The 22,016-nt window shown below is 38.1% G+C and overlaps 1 protein-coding gene across 1 annotated transcript; it reads left to right on the forward strand.

Moving 5' to 3' along the window:
* The first annotated feature begins 4 nt into the window (after window positions 1–4).
* Window positions 5–17,878, forward strand: epsti1 (epithelial stromal interaction 1). Its single transcript, XM_079880913.1, has 11 exons — window positions 5–444; window positions 1,568–1,626; window positions 2,612–2,695; window positions 2,790–2,863; window positions 2,954–3,037; window positions 4,436–4,509; window positions 5,767–5,854; window positions 9,261–9,344; window positions 9,779–9,852; window positions 12,416–12,597; window positions 16,292–17,878. Exons 1-11 carry the CDS (start codon window positions 275–277, stop codon window positions 16,420–16,422), a joined length of 1,104 nt encoding a protein of 367 aa, XP_079737039.1. The 5' UTR covers window positions 5–274; the 3' UTR covers window positions 16,423–17,878.
* The last annotated feature ends 4,138 nt before the right edge of the window (window positions 17,879–22,016 follow it).

The raw sequence follows: 22,016 nt of genomic DNA on the forward strand, positions 1-22,016 counted from the left end.
TCGCGATTTTAAAACAGAGGTTTTAAAACAGTTCTAAAACAGTTTTATATGTGCCTTAAACTTTCAAACCATAATGTAAACCCTAAGCATTATATTTATTTATCATGGGTTTAAAAAGGTTGCAGGTATTATGTTGCATAATGGATAATGGTATTTATAGCGGGGAATCCCTTACAGAAAGAGACTTGCCATCCCTGTCACAACCAGCTCTGCCATTGCCAGTGATCAGCTGCTGCGGTTTATCACAGATACATACGCGACAGAATTTAGTAGCATGAATAACTATACACATCTAAATCGTAATAACGCAAGAAGCGGGGGATATAGAGGAAATACAATAAATCAAAGGAGCAATATGACGGACAGCGAGCAAACGAGTGAATATGAATGTGAGAACTCCTCACCTGGTCCGCAAAACCCTCAGCCTCAGAATCAGCCAACACAGTGAGTACAGCTAAAGCAAATTAGGGCTATTAGTCAAGTGAAATTTTCACGAGTGTTTACGTTTGAGTCGAGACATTAAAAAAAAAAAAAAAAAAAAGGAAAAAGAAAATGTATACATGTATAAAAATAAACATTTTACATTTAAAACACATTTACATTTTAAACGTTTTATAAACATTCAAATGTATCGTTATTTCGATATTTATTTCGGCATTCTGAGGATTAAATCGTACATTTATTTACATAGCTTCTTTGTTTGACAACAACTAGCCTAGCCTACTTAAGTTTCACTTTCGTTTCCGTCCAAACAATCAGGAGAAACGAAACAGAACTCAGACATCTGATACTCACTCTTAGAAAAAAAGGTTCAATGGGGTATAAAGTAGAACTATAGGGTTCTTTACTAAATATTAATAAACCCTTGATCATGTTTGATCGTGACACAATACTCCCACCCCAAATATTACATCAGTCAAAATACAATTAAAAACACATTTGTATCACATTTGTATCATAGCTCCCTGACATCACAAATGACCCATAAAAATGACATATGACATATAAAACAATGAATCATGTGGTAATTATGATCACAACACAAATAGAAATAGCAAGTTCAGGTAACAGATCAGTATTTCACATTGGTTACAACTAAATAAACAAATCAATGACAAGGACACAAATAATGAGAATCCTCCTTACAAAAATTCACCATAGTAACCATATTCCTGCCAAAATATCATAGTTACGGTTAAGAAAACTGGTTTCCCAAAAACCCAAAAAGTTGACATTGCTGAAAGAGATCATCATGCAGCACATTCGGGGTCATTTGTGATGTCAGGGAGCTATGATACAAATGTGATACAAATGTGTTTTTAATTGTATTTTGACTGCTGTAATATCTGGGGTGGGAGTATTGTGTCACGATCAAACATGATGGGGATAGAGGGGGAGTTCCCCGGAGTTGTTTGTGAAAAATTCTGACCTTACGTAAGAAAAGATGACTTGTGCCCCACCTTGGTTTTGAGACATTGCTGGCACATGAGACAAGCTGATAAGTTCACAACACAGTTGGAGACAGTCAGAAACTAAAATCAACCTATGCATGCCATTGCCCACACAGTGCTGAGGGATACACCAAGATACCACCAAATGAATCAAGACGGAGCAAACTGCAGAGGAGTAAGTCATGACACGACTGTTGTTGTATTTTTCATCTTCATGTGATCCAGATGTCTCTCTAATTGTTACCATCAGGTGCAATTTCAGCATGTTTGTTTGTGACTGAAAGGGAAGACACATTTATTTCGTTGTTGTTGATGTTAATGTAGTTAAATATTATCTTAAGCTTGGAATACACTACACAACTATTAAAATCTGAACAGATTTTAATACACTTTATAGGTGCGTTCACGCCATGTAGCAATTACCGTAATTACGAGATTGTCCTACTTGTTACAACTTTTAGACTGGGAATTTTCTGAGAGCTCCGCTGCAGATTAATTTAGGCGTTGATAGTGTTGATATAGAAATGCAAAAATTCCCAGTTTTAAACAAATAACCGTTTACATGTTTAGGACATTTGCAATGTGAGAATGTACAGGGAAACTTCATAAATAAAACACTGACTTGTTAGGTAATGTTTTCTTATTAAAATCAGATGGTTTCTTATTAAATCAATAGGATGTGTGGGAATACCAATATGGCGGCAAGGTGGCTTTACTTATTATGACGTCATGAGTAGAACATTGAAAATTATGGTAATTACGGCATGGCGTGAACGCAGCACATTTCCAACCTGCTTCACCACACCTACCTGTGATCCTGAAGATCTTGATTAGCTGGTTCAGGTGTGTTTTATTTGGGTTGGAGCTGAACTCCATGCAGAAACATGAGCCTCTTTGCTAAGAGAGCATACAAAATTGGCCAACTCCGAGTCCAAATTCACAAAATCTGCAGACTGGCTCTGACTTTAGACTGAAAATCGGGGCAAACATATGGGCAAAATCCATGTAGTAGTGTATTCCAGCTTTTAGTTTGTTAACAAAAAAAGTCTTTAAAAAAGTGTGTGTAGAACATAGTCTTTTATTACCATGCATCATGCAAACTTTTGCGCCATCCCATTTGTGTTTAGAAATGAAAAGCATTTCTATTTCTCTCTCTGCAGTGGCACAGAAAGAAGAGGAGGATCTGAGGAGATGGAAGGAAGAGAATCGCCCTGGTGCTATTCAGCTGCCTCCAGAGAGACTGGGTAATGTGAAGATGAAATATGCAGATGTCCTGATCTAAAACACAAAAGAGCAAAGGAAAAGAACTTCTAAAGCTGCGAATAAATTATCTCACAGGTGGCGCAGTATCATTGGCAGAAGTCAGACAGAGACAGCAGGTGGAAGCACGCCAGTCAAAGCTGACAAAAAAGGTTTCGGAGTACCTGTTTAAAATGTCTGATTCATTTCCTTAATACTTGTGGTGTTTTGCGTATTTACAGTACATTTACGTGTTTCTACAGCTCAGAAAAGAGGAAATGGATAGAAAAAATAGACAGGCAGAGGAGGAGGAGAATGAGAAGATGAAGGCCATACAGCGAGAGAAGGTACAGCCCAAGAAATTGTTTACATCTGACTTTTTACAGCATTTCTGTAGGGCATTATGTTACTCTTATGCATCTTGCAAAAATTCATCTGGTCATCTGGCTTATGTTTGGATTCAGTGCTTTTTATTTTTTATGATGCCTTTGTAATTCAGACTTTATAACTCCAGATGTCACTGCAGGCAACATACAAGTTATCATATTCTCTGCAATTAAATGAGATATTAGACTTCAGCCTTCAGTGCCGCTGCTGCATGAGTTTTGCGTGATTGACGAGTCTAATTATTCCAGCAGCCACAGACATCAGAGTTCATTTGCTAAAACATGCGCCGGTCACTGCTTGGCTGTTCTTGTAGTGTAATAATGGTTTACTTTAGGGATCTCGGGATTGTAGATAAGCTTGGAAAACTGGAATGCTGGAAATGAAAAACAGCTAGAGAATTTTTTTTTTTTAATTAGATTAGATTTAACTTTATTGTCGTTGTGGAGAGTACAAATGCAGGGCCAATGAAATGCATTAAGCATCTAACAGGAAGTGCAATCTACAGAGGGGAATGACAAAAGAAAGAAAACGCTTTGAAAATATGTGGTTCAAAAACATATTCAAACCTGAAGTTTTAGGAATATGGAAAATGAACATTCTGCTAATGTTGAAACATAATATGTAATAAAAAAATATATATTAAAATCTAATTGTGTGCACTTAAAGTCAGTAGTCAAACAATTTAATCCAATATTTCAAGAACTTGTCAGAAGATCAGATTTTGGACTTCGTGATGAAAAATATTGCATTAAATTAGAAAAATGCAGAATTAAAGCATTTTCATAATTTTCACAAATTGTCAATGCTTTAGCATTCTCTTGCAAATGTATTGCGTTCCCCCGAGAAACACTGCATTCTCTCGCAAAAAGCATTCTCATATAATTCTTCCATCTCATATTTTTTTTCTGTTGCTACAGTATGTCCCTTTAAGGCTCCGTACAGACGGATCACACTGTATTATTTAAATCAGATTGTAGTGCAAGCGCAAGTGCAAATTATTGATGGCAATTGTCCAAATGATAATGGGGTATGAATGCTAAATTACTAAGTTACACTGCAAAAAAGACATGGTGTTTAAATGGCTGTAGAATAAATAAAAAAAATACTGTCCCTGGTATTAAAAATGTTTGCATGATGCTTTGCATGTACACACACACACATATATATAGTAATGTTTTAGTAGTGTTAATGGTGTTAATAGTAATGTTTTGATATGTCAAAGAGAGCCACAATGTTTACACTTTTTTTTGTGAAGTCAACCTACAAATGGCTTACTTGTAGTTCAGTTATCATATTAAGCTGAGGATGGATACTGTAAGTACTTTACATCAAAACATCTTTAATGCATTGCATTGCAGGCCATTAAACTAGAGATGAGGACAAAGCAAGAAGAGGAACAGAGACAGGAGCGGTATCAGCACGATAAGCAAATGTACGTTTACATTTTCCCTACGTGCCAGATTTAAAGTGTGATTTGTTCAAAACAAGGAAGAAGGATGTTAAGCTGCTTTATTGGCCATTATCCAAAAACAATACACCTGAATGGAAGTTTACCTTTTATGTAAATCTTGTCAAGAGATTATTGAAAACAATGCAAGGAATCATTCAAGTTAGTCAAACGGTGACATGTGTCACTGTTGGCAGTGAAACTTTTGCATCATTAACTCTTATGTTGTTGTAAACCCATATGACAAACCCATATAACTCTTCAATTAAAGCATTTTTTTTGCTAGTCTGGTTGCAATACTATTAGCTATTAAGGCCAAACTGGCCACAAAAAAATCACAATAATGCATAATTACTGCAGTGGTCCATATGAATTCCATATATTCCAAGTTTTCTAAAATTATACAATATTTTTGTTTGAAAACCAACCCCAAATTTAAAATTTCATTTTCAAATTCATTTTTGGCTTATCTTTTAGATCTCATCCATGCAATTTTAACATGTGCATATTCAAATTTGGCACATTGTGATTGGTTACAAAACGTATCTTGGTCTTGTTAGACCTCAATGCTGGCTTTGACACAATATGCCATGGTCTGCAAACATGGCTGTGTCTCTCCGGGATGGTATTCGATTGGTTTTGATCTTACTTAACTAATCGTGCCCAGTGTGCTAGTCTGGGAAATCATAAAAAAAAGTTCCTCAGGGTTCAGTGATGGGCCCGACTCTATTTCAGCATATATGCTTCCACTTGGGCAGATTATTTGGAAGTATGGCCTTGGGTATCATTGCTATGCAGATGATACTCAAATTTACATCACCACTAGCCCTGATGTCGGCAGCATGTTAGCTGTTTTAAATGAGTGTCTAGAAGAAATCAGAATCTGGATGCAGCATAATTTGCTGAAACTGAATAGCAAAACTGAGATTTTGTTTGGTACGATGGTGGCTAAATTAATATTTTTTTTACAAACATTAATTTCCAGCCCTAGTATATATGCAAATGTGAATGAGATTTGAGAGCATCCAGGAGTCCCAGACAGTCGGTAAATAACAACTTAGATTTCAGTCTTTTCCTCGAATGTATATACAGTTCAGAACTGTGTGCAATTTTTTTTTTCTTTTTGGAAGAGAGAAAGTTATATGGGTTTGGAACAACACGAGGATGAGTAAATGACGACAGCATTTTCATTTTTTGGATGAACTATCCCTGTAATCACAATTATGTATTTTCCTCCTGCAGGAAAACCAATGAGTTTCTTCAAAGAATTGAGCGGTCCAGCAGTAACGTTTCTATGGCATTGAGCAATTCCATACCAGCATCATCCTGGGTAAGACAGAGGCCAAAAATGCACTGTATGCTCCATAGGCCCGAGTTCAAGCCTCTTGTGCATAACTGTGGCACTGAGGTTAGAGCCTGAGGCACTGGAATAATTCACACTAATTGATCTATCTTTGATGCATGCTTTCAATGTAAACAGTCCTCACCCAAGAGCTTTCATTGACATGGCACATTGGACTATAGCAAAGAGTCAGCCTGCTGAACCCCCCCCCCCCCCAAAAAAAACATCTCCTTATTAGCCACATACCAGAGAAGGCTGTCTGAGTCCATTATAAAGCTTTCTCAGTTAAATATGCAGCTTTCAGTCATCGCAATGGTGCAAGTGCTGCTTCTGAATGGTGAGGCAAGCAGAGTTCAGGGGACTTCCCAGAGTTCACAGCGAGCACGCCTCACAAAAGGCAGAGATGGGTCTGTGAGAATTAAACAAAAAGAGAGACTGGTGTGGAATAACCTGTATTGTTTGAGTGAAAGTACCTGGAAAGGAGCCAGAGTCTCAGCGGACAAAAATAATCTGACAGGATGCATTAGAGGTGTTAATTACTGCTAACCACATTGACTTCACTTGAATTTTAAGCAGAATAGGTTTGTATCAATATACTCTTGTGTTAACCAAACACTGAGATATAGATCATACTTTGCTGTTAGTTTTTTTTTTTTAAACAAACTATTCCACTTTATCCGCAGCTCCACCTGTCTAGATCTTATCTAACACAAAGCATGTGAAGTACTGCAAATTCACAGCACTAACCTCTGAGAGAGTGATTGTGCTATAGAGACAACAGTGACTACACTGTCTACAAAGATAAGTACAGAGGCCTAGAAATTGATGTAATGACATATATCAAGAGTTAGGCAACAGATCAAATTGAGGAGTTTGCTGCTGGAGTATTTTTGTCACATTCAGTGGCAATTTGCCCCGATCCCTGGTTAATTGCTGACCGTGACTGGTGGGGCTGGGCTGACCATAAGAGGTTTGAGGGCTGCCTCTTATGTTGTAGAAACCACTAAAACTGGCATCTGACAGCACTGTTAAAAAACGACATCGTCTCGTGTCGAGCAAAGAATGTTTTGTTGTGCGGCTTTCAAAACCCGTCTGAAATTGTTCCCTGTTTGAGATTTTCGAGGACTTCCCTCTGGATGACTAATGGGGAAAATTCCTCTAATGGACAGATCGTGCATTAGGACTGCGGGGTCTTGGTACACAACACATGCAAACAGCGTTCTGTGCAGAGCTCTGGCTCTCTCGGCATACCGGGAGAGGAGGCCGTTCGATTGTGCTTTCTCTTGCTGTATTGACTTAAGTGGCTGGATGAACTCCAGGCCAAGTAATGAAACGCTCCAACCTAAATGTCGTAGGCCCGCCGATCAAAGTGTTTGTGGAAAGACGGGTTCTTGATGTGGTTTTGTGGCCACCGAGAATTGTTATGCTTTCAGTGATGCTTCCACAAGACAGATTAATCTCCACCATATCCTCTGTTTGTGCAAAAGATCCTTTGTATTGGCTTCCCAGGATGCCAGGCCCAGGTCGTCCCACCTATTCCCCTTACTCTCTGGCCATTCCAAACAGAGCAGCCCCTGCCTGCTGTCCCCAGGCCGTCTGACCAAACACACAAAGGATCTCTTCAACTTCCAGGCTCTCTGCTTGCCCCTCCTTACAGCATCTTTCTGAACAGGGCCATGAGAAACTTAGAGTAACATCACAGCTAACACCCTTTCAGAGCCAAGTTTTGTGCTGAAATATGTGATGGGCTCACCCTCGGGGGTAGTATTGTATGGACAATGGCTGGGGTCCTGTATGTTTTTGTCCGGGGATGGGTCACAATGATTGACTTGTAGAATAGCCTGGTCCTCGTTGCAGCTTATTCTGGCTAAGAACCGCCTAACTTTGATAGGAAGAGACCATCTGACTGACATGCACAACGACCAACCACAGTTGTTTTGTTTTTACTTAGGGCCAAGATATCTGAAATACATTATACCACAATCACAGGCCACTGTGGGAAAATTAAATGATACAGTTCTCATGAACAGAAAATGTATATACAGTACATACACATGTACAGCACATACGCATACATATGCAGGAACTGCAGGAAGACCTTGAAGCTTCTTTTTTGTTAACAACAGATTTATAAATCATTCTGATTACAAAATAGTCACATGAACAAACAGCAAAACAGGTCTCATTGCATTCGCTTGTCAGAGAAAGTATTAACGACGGCGATATCTGTGGACTTTTTTTACTCGGCTAACCTAGCTAGTTATTTTTATTGTTGGCGTTTTATTTGATTTACAGTAAATATCTAGTTAGTGAGAAAAACAAAAACAAAAAACTTTTAGATATCAATCTGCATATGCGATGGACATTGGTTATGCTCTTTGCTTGCTCCTTTGAAGGTATCTTGGTTAAAACGACTCTAAATTCAATGAAGCACATACAAAACCCCCATTTGAGAATGTGTTTAATGTTTGGCAACTCAAACTCACAGAGTTTGTAGAGACAGAGTTCATGTAGAGCAGCATTAGCTACAAACCGAGCTGTTCCAAGACACTGAAAAAAACAGATCATGAGCTGCTCGCGTGTAAATAAACACAGTGCCGTGCTTCACTCTGAAACACACAGCGGCCAGTTATCGGCCAGCTGGTGAGTATCAGTTTCATATTCTATACTCGCCAACATTGATTTCACTCGCATTTGGTGTTTACCGAGTGTTAAGTTTGAGATGCTAAGGATGTTCTACACACAGCTGCTGCTGGATGGCACTGTAATCCCGTTCAGTGCTGTTGGCAGCTAAAGTATCGTTGCATGAAATACATGTATTTTAAATGTATTTGAAAACGCAGAAATCCGTATAAATATGGAAAAATCACATCCCCGATATAAGTAGTTAAATTCTCATTATCTCACAGAACTTTAGAACTTAATAATTCATAAAACACAGTTATGCATGTTGATAACTAGTTTACTTGCCTGCCTCAAATTAAACTCGGATGTCTTTAACCTTGCAAATTCTGTCAAATTCATTGCCCGGAACTGTTGGTTTTTGTCAGTGCTTGCAATTTTTGTGTGCAATATGTATAATACGGCCACTGATCGGACTGAGTGGTCCACATAAATGCAGATGGACATATTTAGCCATTGCATCAAGGTTTTTGAGCATCTTCTGCCATGAGCATTGCATTTTTAAGATAGGGTGTCAAGGTAAAAAGGGTTCCCTTATGTTTTTGAACACAAAAATGCATCCTTTGTGAACAGCATCTAACTAGTAATAAGTTCAATCTGAAACCAGCGTAATTATTCAGGGCGTTCAGGAAACTCAGCATATAGTCAGTTTAAAAAATATGCATTTTTGCACATTCCTAGTTTTCATTGCATGGCCACTCTTTCTTCACAGGTTAAAAGTCATGAGTACAGGGATTCCAGAAGAGAGGAGGAGAACGCAGGCCTGCTTATGATGAAAGAGGAGCAGAGGAGAAAGGTACAGAACAAAGGAAGTAAAACAGATGGCCTGAACATACAGTACGAACATCACCTCCACTTTTGGTTCAGAGGAACACCACAGCTAAATGTCTGGGCTTTGCCAAGAATAAGAACTAACTCTGCCTAGCATATGCTATTGATTACCATGTTCTAGGACATAGGAGGTAGTCATGGATGAAGTAGTGTAGGTGTTTTCCAGCTGGCTGTATAGTGGTATTTCTGTGGCTTTGAATGCCGGTCAAACACAGATTTAACTCACTGATATGCATCAAGCACAAAAGGTCAGTCTGACCTATCATGTTGATATTGTTGTTTATTTATGGAAATTGTGGCGCAATTAAATTATTACAGTCACAGACATTTACATAAGGAGACATTTCTGAGGAGACATTTCTTTTGGAGATGAAATTTTCTTTACCTTACTATTTCCAGACAGAAATGTTGGAGGAAAAACAAAAACAACAGGAGGAGGAAAGGAAGAGACGGACTGAAGCTGACCATCGGCGGTATGGATGCTTAATCATGACAAACCACTAAAAAAAACATGACTGTCAGAATTAATAAAGGAGCCTGAGACCACTAGTGAAAATGCTTATATTATCCATTTTTCTAATTTGATGCCAATTTTTTCATTTCAAAATATATTGTCAACGATGCGATTCGAAAATATGAATGTTTTTGTATTTTAGTTGCTTTAATGACTCAACAATGACTGGATTAACTCTGCAAGTATGTGTAAAACCTGAGGATAAGGTTCTCCAACATAATAGAAGTAGCTACTTTTGTGTTTCATTGGAGAATACATACGGGTTTCAAAACACATTTTGAAACCTGTCTAAAGTATGAAGCACAACTTGAATACTCCATTGGGGGAAAATATACTTTGAGAGAATATACTGAAGTGCGAACTGAATGTAAGTTTGCAAGCACTTAGAGGTGCAGTAGGTGATCTAGGAAATGCTAACTTTAGCCTGCTAGCATTGAAAGCACACAATCCCACCCTCCCTGCAAATCACAGTCCAAAAGCCATGCCTCCTCCAAAACACATGAACGCGCGCAGACCAGAAGCGACCAGAGAAGTGTTATTTGACTACATCATGTGTCATTCACCAGTGAGAAAACTTTACAGTACAGTGAAGGGAAAAACCGGAGTGTTTACTTGCATACATAAGTATGCGATTGTGAAATGACTCGAGTACAGAAGTAGACATAAAGGAAAGAATGCAGTGTATTTCAGGTTTATTCATATGCGATTTCAGGACATAGCAGCAACCCAGACAGCAACATAGTGTCATCCCAGATCCAGCCCACATCTGGTACGCATTGAATCCACATGAACCAGATGTGGCCCAGATCTGGGCCGACACTACTGTATATTGGGATCATTTCATTTGGACCAAATGCAATGATTGAACAAACATTTTATGGTCCTACGCCTTCAAAATACATTTAGACCGCTTAACATAGTGATTGCTATCAGCATATGAGGAGACTTTCAAAGAATCACCTATTGCACTTTTAATTTCATGTTAATTGGAATTAAAACACAATGTATTGTAGTTTAAATTAAAATTAAATACAGTTAGATGAACTACAGAGTGTCCTTTTTATCCACTGAAGTAGGACTTAAGTACATGTCATTTCATAATTACTTCTATTGTCTTTGAAATATGGTTAAAGTATGCTGAATACTGACAAACATTCATGGTAAACTAAATTATACTTCTGTTGAAACTTGTAGCCTATTTAAATATATTTCTAATATTTCGCATATTTGTAATGATGTACATTTAAAGGGGTGGTATAATGCCCTTTTCACAAGATGTAAAATAAGTCTCTGATGTCCCCAGAGTGTGTATGTGAAGTTTTAGCTCAAAATACCCCACATACATTTTATATAGCATGTTAAAATTGTCACTTTTTGAGGGTGAGCAAAAACACACCGTTTTGTGTCTGTTCCTTTAAATGCAAATGAGCTGCTGCTCCCGGCACAGGGGGCGGAGCTTCAAGAGCTTGCACTCACACAGACATGCACTGAACATTTCTAAAACTTTTAGCCTTTTATGTTCAAACCGGAGTCAGACAAAGATGGAGAGACTCAAGAAGAAGTGACAATATGTAGAAGCAACAGGACATTTCTGAATGGTTAGTTTATGAATTTATGTAGCTTATGTGTGGTCATTGATTAGCATATTCGGTCTTGATAATCTATAAATCGTGTTCCGGGGGCAGGGTTTATGTAAATTTTAGGGTTAGTGATGTCACTAACCCGGGAGGAATGTTGTGTAGTCCCTACCAGCCGTTTGTTGTAGTCCTTAAAAAGCAATTTCTTTAAAAGCAAATATCTTCCTTTGCTTTGAACTTTGAGCGTTGTAACTTTGCAGATGTTGTTTATGCTCAAACAGCAACATTACACACTAACTAAAGTTAGAAAAGTCAAATCATAATCAACCACCCCTTTAAAGTATATTAACTTTAAATGTATTATATTGAATAACACGCTACAGTTAAAAGTATAATTAAGCACTTTACATCTGCTTTAGTATGTCAACACTTATAAAATATGCATACTGTAAAGCACAACAAAATATTATTAAAACATGCTGTAAAATGTACTTTAAAGTAAAACTTAGTTTTAAGAAACATTGTCATTAAAAGTTTTCTCTCTTTAAGTACACTTAAGTGGCTTTTATTTCCTTAATTTCCTAAATTCCTGGATTTATTTATTTTTTTCTTTTGCTTACAAGGCACTATTTGGTCTCGCACCCAAATATATTAGTGACCTTTTACACCCTTACTCTCCAACTAGAGCACTCAGGTCTTCTGAACAACTGCTATTGACGGATCCTCGTTGCCGTTATAAATCTAAGGGTGACCGTGCCTTTTCGGTGAAGGGTCTGAAATTATGGAATAGTCTTCCTTTCCATGTGAGGGCATCTTCGTCGCTAGCCATTTTTTAAGTCTTCTTTAAAAACATATCTGTTTTCTTTGGCTTTTGAATAGATCATGAAATGAAGTAAGAGTATTTCATTGCTCGGAACAAGTCTGATGATGTTTTGCTCTCTTCAGGGTGAACTTGGCCTTCCTAGACCGTCTGGCCGTGAGTCGCTCAGATAGGGTGTCTGAACCCGTGACCCAAACCCCTGAAAACAGAAATGTCTGGCTGGATGATGCTGATGAACCACAGGATACAGCCTTCTCCCCAGTACCCAACCCATCACGGGTCCACACAGACAGTGCAGAGGAGGATGGTGAGTCTTAAACAAGATTTATATGCATCCGCCATGGCACTGTGTGTGTTTAGGTCTGTTTCATTTCACAGCACTTCTGTAAATGCCTCCATTGCGTCGAACTCTCGAGTCTCAAAGCCTCCACGTGTGTGTGAGATTAAACAGATCTCTCACCCCTGGTGCCGGACAGCATAGCGTATTGTATAAATAAAAAATCTCCCGGTACTCCTGACACGTGATGCTCTTAGATGTCCATGTATATGCAATCTGCCTGCGTTATGAGAGGTTAGTGTCAATTACAGTATGTGCCAGTGACTTGCGAATTGATTATTAGTGAGCTGGATGTGTTTTTTTAGGCCAAATTGAGGCCTACTGTAAAGTAAACTCATCCAGCCTTGGAGAAGCTTGAATCATTTTAATGCCTGTCTGACAACAACTGATTAATGCCAGCGACTGGAGCAAAAACCTTGGTTAGCTCTTCGAGATCCAGTCTGGCAGCATTGTCATTACTTGGAAATTTGCCATGCTGTCTTCAGACTTGCACTGCTCTAGTGTGGGTTAAAGAAATACTGTAGTTCATCCAAAAATGAAAATCACCCTCATGTCGTTGTAAACCCATTTTTTTATATCTAGTTCTTATTCATTTTAATCTCAGTTTTAGTTTAAGTTACTTTAGTACATTGTTAAGCTATGTTAAAATGAGAAATGGTGCCTTGGCAATTCGTTTTTTTTATATATATTTTTTTTATCACAGTTAAAGTTTATTTTAGTTCAAATAATGAAAATGTTATTTTAATGGTTTTAGTTTTCCTTTTAGTTAGCTATAAAACACCTGGTCACTGAGTCAGTACCCTTAAGACCTGCTGAAACCGAGAGGAATATTCAGTGCGAAAATTCTGTGTGATAAACTTTTTAATTCAAATGAACGGCTATTAATGCGTCTGTTCAGACCGACATAAACGTTAGCGATGCGATTTTTTAAAATGATTTTTTAATGGACAAGGGCATCATTTCTTTTCCATTGCACTGCGAAGAAAACTGGCCAGCCAATAGAATCTGTGCTTTTGACAGCCAAATTATTCTGCTTTTATAAAAGTGCAATTTACTGTCAGAGAATGAATCTGTTTTTCTGGTCGGGGGTGGGGTTCATGGGTTCAATTTTTGTGCCGAACTTTTATGTTGGAATGAATAAGAGAGTGTTTAAAAGGGTTAGTTTGCCCAAAAATGAAAATTCTGTCATTAATTACACACCCTCACGTCGTTCCAAAACCTCGCCGTAAGACCTTCATTCATCTTCGGAACACAAATGAAGATCTTTTAGATGAAATCCGAGAGATTTCTGACCCCTCCATAGACAGACTGCAACAGAATTTCTATTTGTTCCATTAAAAAAAAAAAAAAAAGAACTGCATACAGGTTTGTTACAACGTAATATTGAGTTAATAATGGCATAGTTTACATTTCTCCTTTGATGGATTGATCATTTTAAAACTATTGTTGGTAACACTTTATTTTACAGTGTCCTTGTTACATATGTTACATGTACTTGACATAGTAATAACAGTAAATTATCCCCTCAACCAAATCCCAATCCTACCCTAACCCTATAGTAAGTGCATGTAGTTGCTTAATATCACTCAGTACTCAAATATATAATTACACTGTAACAATGACACCTTAAAATAAAGTGTAACCCTATTGTTTATTCTATTCTGACTAACAGGCATGGAACTTGTATGATTCACACACATTGTATTAGCCTCCTAAGTGGGATTTGGAAATGACATATGGTCCGATTGAGCCTGAATCTAGCTCCATATGTGGAGTTCTTCTCCTTTTTTTTGCCAAGAGGTGTGACTGTAACGGCCAGCTTTCCCATCTGCGCGCAGAGCCTGTGGACTGCTGTGTGATGGCGTAGGACTAATGTGCCATTCGCGCTGAAACAGTCTGTAAATCTTCTCAGATGCCTAATGACACATTATGTTTGTGTGTTCAGCATCACTTACGTCTGAATCACTGCAAGGACCAAAGGTTGTATCCTCAGCTGAGGTTTGGGGTCAGCCAGGTCTTCCAATTCTCAAACTCACACCTCTGTCTCTGATTACCAGAAACATTAGACGTGTTTGTCTCCGAACCAAGTCTCAGAATGACCTCTCGTCTGGCTGCGGTTCGGCTTACTCACGGTAGAGATAGGACCTGCCCTGGCTCATGATGCTTCCACGAGTTCAGTTCTCAGGCTGAATGTTGAATTACTAGAAGCGTTCTCTGTTTAACTACACCTTTGTATCCAATTCAAACTGTATATTTAGTGCAAAAATATATTTTATTTCTCAGTATTTGTCTTATTTTCCTATCTAAACATTCTTAAATCACAATACATTTACATGAGATCATAAATTACCTAAGACATACAAGATTAAGCCAGATTTAAAAAGCGCAGATGGGAGTTAAAGTTCTGCGGGTGATTTATTGACAATGCGCATATTAAAGAACGAAGCAGCCAAATCATTTCCATAATGACCAACGCAATCTACCAAGAGCAGCGCAAATTAGCATCTGGTCTGAAGACGTGCTTTTCAGGCGTTAAATAATGGCACAAGTACCAGTAAATTGACTAGCGCAAATCTTAGTAAATCCTGTTGCGTGATTCATACAGTAAATACCCCCCCCCCCCTCCCCCATAAATTTTCCGTCTCCTACAAATGCATATGCAATAAGATCAGCTGCAAAATAACTGTTTCCACGCCTTTTCAGTGCTTTTTTTGTTTTTTAACGCCAAAAGAGTGTTTGTTATTAAATCTGATTTTTGCTTCTCAAGTAAATGTATCTTGATTTAAGAATGTTTATATATATTTGCATTGGAATAAAGACAACGGAAAATCATTTTAGCGGTGTTCTTAAAGTGAAGTGTTATTTCTGCACAACTAACATCCGTGAATTTAACTGCAAAAAGAATGACTTCAATTTTCCGAACAACTCCACCCATAAATAACCTACGAATGGATTACTTACAGTTGACTCTTCATATTAAACTCGGATAAAAAAAATAATAATACACACTTCACCTTCAATTATGTTCTTGTATGTCAACTGGTAAAGCAAAGCATTAGCAAGGTCATTTGGTTCAAGTAAAAGCCTAGCGTTAAAACGTATACCTTCGACTGTAAGCATCCGCATTGAATGCCACTTATTCTGTCGGTTTCAATTATTGCCATGAGCATTCTTCTATCCTTTCACAGTTTTCCCAGTTTAATAGATTTTCTGTTGCATTATCTGGGGTCTTTGTGTCCAATGACGGCTTTCCTATCTATCCGGCATTCCTGGGATCTGTGTGTATGGGACATCTGTCTGCCATAGTGCTAGTTTTGTCCATTAGTGTGTGGTTTAGTGTGGGATCAAGATGCCGTTGTTTGCGGAACAGGCTGGCAGAAGCACTGCGGTGGAGACGAGTTCTCCCACCCTGTCTGTCCTGCTCTATGAACCAGATGAACCAGCAGGGAGGTCAATCTTGCACTGCGAGAGATGAGTGCCTGTGAGACTCGGGATCTGAAGTCTCTAGGAACAAGTGACCATGTTGCTCATAATGTTTTGACCGCCTCACACTTGTTCTTAAGCATGGTGTGCATGGAAATGCTGAAGTGATTCAGCTTTAGTGCTATAAAGATATGAGCTGAACTACTGTACATTTACTGTCTGTTTGTTGTTTTTATTGTAGATCGTGACCATACGTGGACCCTGATGAAACTTCAGAATGAGTTTCCATACTATGAGCGAGAAATGCTGGAAGACATCGTCAAACAGTGTAATGGCAATTACAAGGACGCATATGAGCTGCTAAATGTTTAAAATACACTTTTTGATGTTGTTGTGAAGCTGAATGACAGGTTATTTACTCCTCCATTTGTGAGTAAATAATGATTTTTGTGTGAACTGTCCGTTTAATTATTGAATGCGGTGAGCTTGAACAAAACATTCTAGTGTCCTTTGAACTGACACAAAAACTTCTTTTTTAGTTTGTGCAGTTATTTTTGTTCTGACACAAAATGGATTGACACAGCCACAGAGAAAAGAAATCAAAACAATAAATCAATATTTGAGTCGGCTGTGGGAACGTTTATGGGTCCCATGAGTACAGTTCACAGACTAAATGATGTAAATGATGTGCGTTCACAAAATCCAAAGGCTGATTTATAATGAGGTAAAGGACTAGAGGAATTCTGAACTCATCCACAATAGGGATGGACAGTGAAAAACCAAACCATCATACAGATCATTAGCTCCCTAAATGCTATATAGGCTCCTTCTAGAACTCTGCATGAATTTAAAAAGACTGCCTCTGTTTGTGTGAAATAGTGCGCAACATTCAGGTTCCGGAAGTAAATATCCCATTTATTTCCTACATAGAGGAATTGATTTACTTATAAACCTTTAAAGACAAACCTATGGTGAACTACAAGGTTGTTAATCAATGGTATATTCTTTTGTTGAGGCAATCAGTCCACATTATTTCAATGTATTTTTTTAATTCCTGGTGAAAAAAGACATTACTTATGATTTTGTAGTTATTTGTGATTTCCCTCTTAAAGGTATTATGTATACAGTCTTTATTGGGTCCAACTTTTAAATACTTTTTTAGCTTTAAAACAAAGCTTGTAATGTTGTTATTTACCTCGTAGCTGGTTGGTTTGGTTCATGGTTTATAGCTTTTTAATGAAGACTTTTTTGAAAATCTATATAGGAAGAACAACTGAGAGAAATACTTACAGAAATACTTATTTTCAGCATATTTAATCAGGAAGTAATGGTAAGGACATTTTATGAAATGGGTGTCTTGTCCTTATTTTAAGATTTTAAATTTTATATAAGATAAATATAATGTATTTAATTGTTAATAAAATGTGTTTGTGTCGTCGGAACTGACACGTACAGGTGAAACTCGAAAAATTCGAATATCGCGCAAAAGTTCGTGTATTTCAATAATTCAAATTAAAAGGTGAAACTAATATATTTAGTATATATAACTATAAACATATGCATGATTATACTTTTCAGAGGGCCGACATTTCTGTATTTAAAATCTTTTTTTTTTTTTTATTGATTTCATGTAATATTCTAATTTTCTGAGATTTTGAATTTGGGGTTTTCATAAGCTGTAAGCCATAATCATCAAAATTATAACTTTTGCACGATATTCAAATTTTTCAAGTTTCACCTGTACTACAACATGTAGCGCAGTTGTGCCATCTCATGATCCCTTCCCCCTCTCTCTCCCACTTCACCTCCTGTCAGTTTCTATACTCAATAAAGGTACAAAAAAAATATTTTTATTTGTCTTTCTTTCATTTTTTATTGTTATCAATTTTAATGTTTTAATTAATTAAAATTAATTTAATTAATTAATAGAATTAATTGATATATTTCACAATTCATTTATTTATTATGATCAGAAAGGCAACAGGGTTGGTGGTAACAGGGTTGACAGTTTTACTGTTGAATTTCACAACAACAAAAAAACTATCTTCTATGTATTTTGTGTACATATTTGCTAACAAACAGTAGCAAGACGTTGAAAACAAGAGTGGTAACAGATTCAAAAAGTGTCCACATGAAGAAAGTGATGTGACGTTTAGCCAATGGTGTCCCATACTCACAATTTGTGCTCTGCATTTCACCCGCCCAAGTGCACACACACCCACAGAAGTGAGTATTGAACACACGCCAGGAGCAGTGGGCAGCTATTTTTATTTTTTTGCTGCTGCGCCCGGGGAGCGATTGGGGGTTAGGTGCCTTGCTCAAGGGCACCTCAGTTGTGGGCAATAAGAGTGGAAGAGAGCTCTGTTCATTAATTCCCCCCACCTACATATCCTGCCACTACCGAGACTCGAACCCACGACCTTCTGTAAGCTACAAGTAACGCACAGAGTTCAGATTCAAATGTGGCCAAAATTTAGCTCAACATCTGCTTTTACATCCTTTGGCAAAGTTTTCTTGATCTTCAAAAGGTATTTTCCCTGCTTACAGAACAAAATAATGCGGTAAATTCTGTGTGATTAGCAATAACGTAGCTACCTTGTGTTTTGGTTGAACCACGATCAATCGTGTTCCTGCACTGGAACAGTTTCTCATGTAAATGTGTTCACTGCATTAAACATGCCGTTTCCTGTGACAGCTTCCCTGTCTTTTGATGAGCACTTTTTTGGTTGAGTGTGTTTTCCTGTGTGTGGGGTGGAGAGGTAGTTGTGGAAAGATCGGTTCCCAAGGTAACCCAAACTCAAAGGAAACTTTGTTGTTTCTGACACACGGTACAAAGAGACGTTTCCGAGAGGTGTTGTTCTGGGTCAATGAAACTAAGAGGGATCATACTACACTGTCATATCACACAACTCCGATGACCCACAAATCAGAACTACTGTAGGTCTGCAAGACCCTGATTACCTCAGCAGCATTCTGGGGGATTTCCTGTGGGTGGTTCCCCATCAGAATTAGGTCACAGCATTACCCATATTACCCAAGAATTCTGGGGGAAAAATAATAAAAATCTACAGACAGCAATAAACCACAGCATACACCCAGCAGATCTGGGGTCCATTATCCATTGGTGTCGAAAAGACAAATATATGGATTCTCTGTGAAATTAGCCCTTTTGTTTTTCTCTTTGACCATTTTCCAAGCATTGTGAGATTTCAGTTCAAGACTCATGTGAGTTGCCCTTTCACACTTTCATTGTTCCAAGGTATTGTCTGAGAGAAAGAGTCATGAAACGCAGCCTGCAAAGAATTTTATCTCTAGGGAACACGTCAGTATTCTTGTACATACAGGGTGAAACATTTGCTTATGTGCTAACTGAAATATTAGCCATCTCATCTGTTAGAAGGGGAAGAGGAGGATACTTCGGTACATAAGAGGACCTCAACGTGAACTAGGAAAACATGCCACTCGCAGGGCTGTAACATGTAGAGATCTCCACAGTCAACCACAACTGAGTCACAGTGCTTCCTGGAGAAAATGGGCTCCACGAGACAGGCTTATTGAGGCACGCCTTGGCTGCTGGCTGACAGCGCCGACAGTCCTCGCTCGCTCTCACGCGCGCAGGCACAAACAAACAAATAAACTAGTTACAGCACAAAAATATTTACTCACACTACAGCTCCACGGAGAATTGGGCGCCTTTGAAATAGTTGCTCCAATATGGTATGATTAAGCATTGGGAAATGTATTCATTTTATATGAGTGATGGTTTGATAAGTTTGTAGTACAAAGCACCAGTTGGCAATTAGAAAGGCTGCTATTATGCTGAAGTGATTTATTATAGAGATGTAAATCATATATGCTGTTTGTGGTTTAGCTCCATTCTCCCCCCAAAAAGTCATTCATCTGAAGTGGGAACACTCCCTAAAAAAAAATCCAGCTCCAACCAGCCTAGAAGGTAGGCTGGTTGACAGTTTTATGGACTAACTTGACATTATTCAAATTATGCTAAAGTTCATGATACTATAAGGAAAGAGAATTAATTCAATGTTGACATTTCTACAAATATCTACTTTTCAATAATCAATAGTTTACTAAATTAAATCATGGTAACAAGATTGACATCTGATATAGACAGCCTTCTGTTGTGCCAAATGCTTTGTGGACATTTGTCTTGTCTAATCGTTATTTGTTAAAAGGGCACACATTTTATATAGAACTACTTGTGGTTTACCTCTAACGTCATTCATCTAAAGCATGAATACTTCCTATAAACGACTTAAACCAGCCTAAAACTTAACACGGTTGCAGCAAGGATGAAAAAAGGGATCTGGATCTAGGTGCAGCACTGTTTATTTATAAGTCAAGTCAAGTCACCTTCATTTATATAGCGCTAAATAAAGATTGTTTCAAAGCAGCTTTAATGATTATAGGAAATTAAAGTAACAGAGATTGTTTTGGCTTTACAGCAGCTGTAGAATAAAGTTATTGTCCAGCTAAAGTTAGTCTGTTGCAACGATCATTAGTTATTTAACTTATTAGCTTACACGTCACCGTTCTAACAGAAAACCCTAAATGCAATCCGGCCACTCATTTGCACAAAACAGTGCCTGGTGGCTCGAGAATGTAAACCATGAAATAGGTTCCAAGGTACAAGCCTTGAAAACTTTATAATACAGAATTTTTCCGCGTAGTCACATGAACCGGAATTATCCCGACAATGTTTTATCTATACAGAGGTAAAGGGAAGGTGGCCTTCACATGGGAGATACTAGTTGACACTTCAGGACTGCGTTGTCGTCGTGCACAGGTGCAGGTCCTTCATCAGATCCGGATACGGCCTGGATCCGGCAGACTGCGGTAAACCTTGGGATAAAGAGAGAGACTAATATTAGCATTCTTATGATGTAACAAGTACATCAGGATTTATGGGAAGTGTTCTTGGTTCCGGCTGACCTAATCGATGCAGCCTAACATTGAATTATAGAAGTCTATAATGTGTTATGTGTATGCTAGGTCAAAGAGATGTGTTTTTAGTCTAGATTTGAACTGACAGAGTGTGTCTGCTTCCCGGACAGTGTTAGGAAGACTGTTCCAAAGTTGTGGTGCTAAATAGGAAAAGGATATACAGCCAGCAGTAGATTTTGATATTCTAGGTATTATCAACTGGCCGGAATTTTGAGATCGCAATAGACGTGACGGACTATAATGCGTTAAGAGCTCGCTCAAGTACTGCGGAGCTAAACCATTTAGTGCTTTGAAAGTAATCAGCAATATTTCAAAATTTATACGATGTTTAATAGGGAGCCAATGCAGTGTTGACAGAACGGGGCTAATATGGTCATACTTCCTGGTTCTGGTAAGAACTCGAGCTGCTGCGTTTTAGACCAGCTGTAGTTTGTTTATTAAGCGTGCAGGGCAACCACCCATTAGAGCATTACAATAATCTAGCCTTGAGGTCATGAACGCATGAACTAATTGTTCCGCATTTGTCAATGAGAGCATATGACGTAATTTAGATATATGTTTAAGATGGAAAAATGCGGTTTTACAGATACTGGACACGTGACTTTCAAATGAAAGATTGGTATCAAAGAGCACACCCAGGTTCCTAACCGACGACGAAGACTTGACAGAGCAGCCATCAAGTTTTAGACAGTTTTCTAGGTTATTACGTGAGGAAGTTTTTTGTCCAATAATTAGAATCTCTGTTTTTTCAGAATTTAGTAGTAGGACATTACTAGTCATCCAGTTTTTTTTATATCAGCTATGAATTCCGTTAATTTTGTGAATTGGTAAGTTTCGTATGGGCGTAAAGAAATAAAGAGCTGAGTATCATCAGCATAACAGTGAAAACTAATGCCATGCTTCCTAATGATATCTCCTAAGGGTAGCATGTACAGTGTCAACAGCAACGGTCCTAGTACTGAGCCTTGTGGTACACACTATCGGATGATAAGAGCAAATAATTT

This window comes from Squalius cephalus (genome assembly GCF_949319135.1).
Source record: "Squalius cephalus genome assembly, chromosome: 9".
In the NCBI taxonomy this organism is placed as follows: domain Eukaryota; kingdom Metazoa; phylum Chordata; class Actinopteri; order Cypriniformes; family Leuciscidae; genus Squalius; species Squalius cephalus.

Excerpts from the sequence above, each read along its gene's own strand:
- epsti1 (XM_079880913.1), top strand. The coding sequence starts at position 275 with ATGAATAACTATACACATCTAAATCGTAATAACGCAAGAAGCGGGGGA. Across the intron at positions 5,855-9,260 it reads CCATACCAGCATCATCCTGG|GTTAAAAGTCATGAGTACAG; the intron begins GTAAGACAGAGG and ends CTTTCTTCACAG. Across the intron at positions 9,853-12,415 it reads ACTGAAGCTGACCATCGGCG|GGTGAACTTGGCCTTCCTAG; the intron begins GTATGGATGCTT and ends TGCTCTCTTCAG.